Below are 1,872 nucleotides of genomic sequence, written 5' to 3'. Positions count from 1 at the left end.
GGAGGATAACCTCATTGGATGTGACTTAAGAGAACAGTGATTTCCATTTCACGTTTATGCTCTTGCAAACGACGGAGACAAGAATGTAACACATGGGTATATTTTGCGGAACATTTCTCATCAACACAGAGCATGTTGTTCATTCACCAAAAAGACAGTAAGTGCACTCACACACCACATGAGGGCGACGGTGCGCATGTAAAACCACCACAGGCGCTGTTAGTCATCTCTCCATTAGCTACACGCTCTAAATCCTTGAGCATGGCGAGGGGGCTGGAGCCAACCAACCGTCTCCACCTTGGAGGTCTCCAAGCTGACACAGAGACATACGACTATTCACACACATTCGCATCTACATACGGGCAACTTAGAGTCGCTAATTAAACAAGCATGCAAAATAGCTGGTCTGGATACAGTCACATTGCGTCATTTATTTTTTTCTTTACACAAATCTTGTGTGTGAATTCTCCCCAATCTCATTCATTTAAACTGCCCGGCAGTTTTACTGTAGATCCAAGGTTTTTTTGTCATTTTTTTAAATTTTCTAAAATTGCAGAGATAAATGCAAAAGCGTATAAGGCCTTACATGACAAGATGATAGCTGAGGATAACATATGGCAGTGAGATTATCACTTTCTGAGCGAATAGAACAATACAACTTCCTTGATGACGAGTGTCCACAAACTGACCAATGGACCGTTTTTTGCTGTCCCACTCTCTCTCTCTCTCTCTCTCACACACACACACACACACACACGCACTCTCACACTATATGACAGTCTCCCGGTCCATTCGGCGCTCACTCGGTCCCTCCATGCGGTTCACTTGGCAAAGGCGCAGCAGTGCGCCGCGATCTCCCTCTCTCATGGAGCGCTCCGACCTTTGATTAACGCGTTTAAGTGGAAGACATACCTACAGGAAAGGTGAATAAATCAAAAAAGAAGTAAATTGCAGTTTTCAGTTTGTTTTGGAGTTTGTAAAGCGACACTTTGCCTCAGTCTCAAGCGTGAAGGACTATAGATGCAGTCTAGTTAGTTGACCACTTGAAAGGCTCACACGAAAATTTGCAAACGGTCCCAATCGAACTTTTTGTAACCTTTGAGACACAACTGAGTGAAAACATGGATTCTTTTGCGCGAAATGAGACATTTACGTCTCCCGAGTGCGTCGGAGCGCAGACTGATGCGCTGCAGAACGGAGCTGGTGACGGGAGCATGGGAACATCAAACATCACCTGCGGGAACGTTTCCACACTGCTCATTCCTAAACGTGTGAGGCACAAAGGTGAGCGGACACAAAGCTTACTCAACATTATCACTCGGAGGTTAATCAAAAAGTGCATCTGTGACCACATTTTGAATTGTCTTTAAGGTGCTATATTGAACTGACTTAACAACCTCCAGCACATGGAGGCAACAGTGCAGCAAGACAATTCATTTAAGCTTTCCTAAAGCCCTCAGTTTACACAACGTTAGGTTGTTAATGAAGGTTTATTGAGACATGATAGGCTGAAAGGGCAGATGCTCTATGAATTGAACTTTTTTTCAAATTTCCCTCCACTCACATAACTACAGAAAAAAAGAAGAATTTGTGTGGCTCATAATTATTTCACCTTTAGAAATGAATGGTTAATTTAACATTTTAGGCGTCATTCAATCTCAATTTACTGGGATATGATATTCTGATGTGCCACACTATTTTCAAAGTAAAGCTGAATTGTTGGCTGTTTTGCTTTACTTTGAGGGAACATTGATGGAAACAAGTTAAGATAAGACAAGATGAGCCTTTACGTGTCCCCAGAGTGAAATATAAATCAGAGAGCAATGAGAGAGAGAGAGAGAGAGAGAGAGAGAGAGAGAGAGAGAGAGAGAG

The 1,872-nt window shown here is 42.7% G+C and overlaps 1 protein-coding gene across 1 annotated transcript in view; it reads left to right on the top strand.

The window, feature by feature from the left end:
• Positions 1–816: 816 nt before the first annotated feature.
• Positions 817–1,872, top strand: part of cckbrb (cholecystokinin B receptor b) — an 18,346-nt gene continuing 17,290 nt past the window's right edge. Inside the window, exon 1 of the mRNA XM_031869570.1 lies at positions 817–1,284. Within this exon, the coding sequence (XP_031725430.1) occupies positions 1,122–1,284 (163 nt within the window). The 5' untranslated portion in view covers positions 817–1,121. The remainder of the gene's footprint in view (positions 1,285–1,872) is intronic.

This window comes from Anarrhichthys ocellatus, unplaced genomic scaffold (genome assembly GCF_004355925.1).
Source record: "Anarrhichthys ocellatus isolate YVR2014 unplaced genomic scaffold, GSC_Weel_1.0 scaffold47, whole genome shotgun sequence".
Taxonomy (NCBI): domain Eukaryota; kingdom Metazoa; phylum Chordata; class Actinopteri; order Perciformes; family Anarhichadidae; genus Anarrhichthys; species Anarrhichthys ocellatus.
This window is presented reverse-complemented; position numbering and strand designations above follow the sequence as displayed.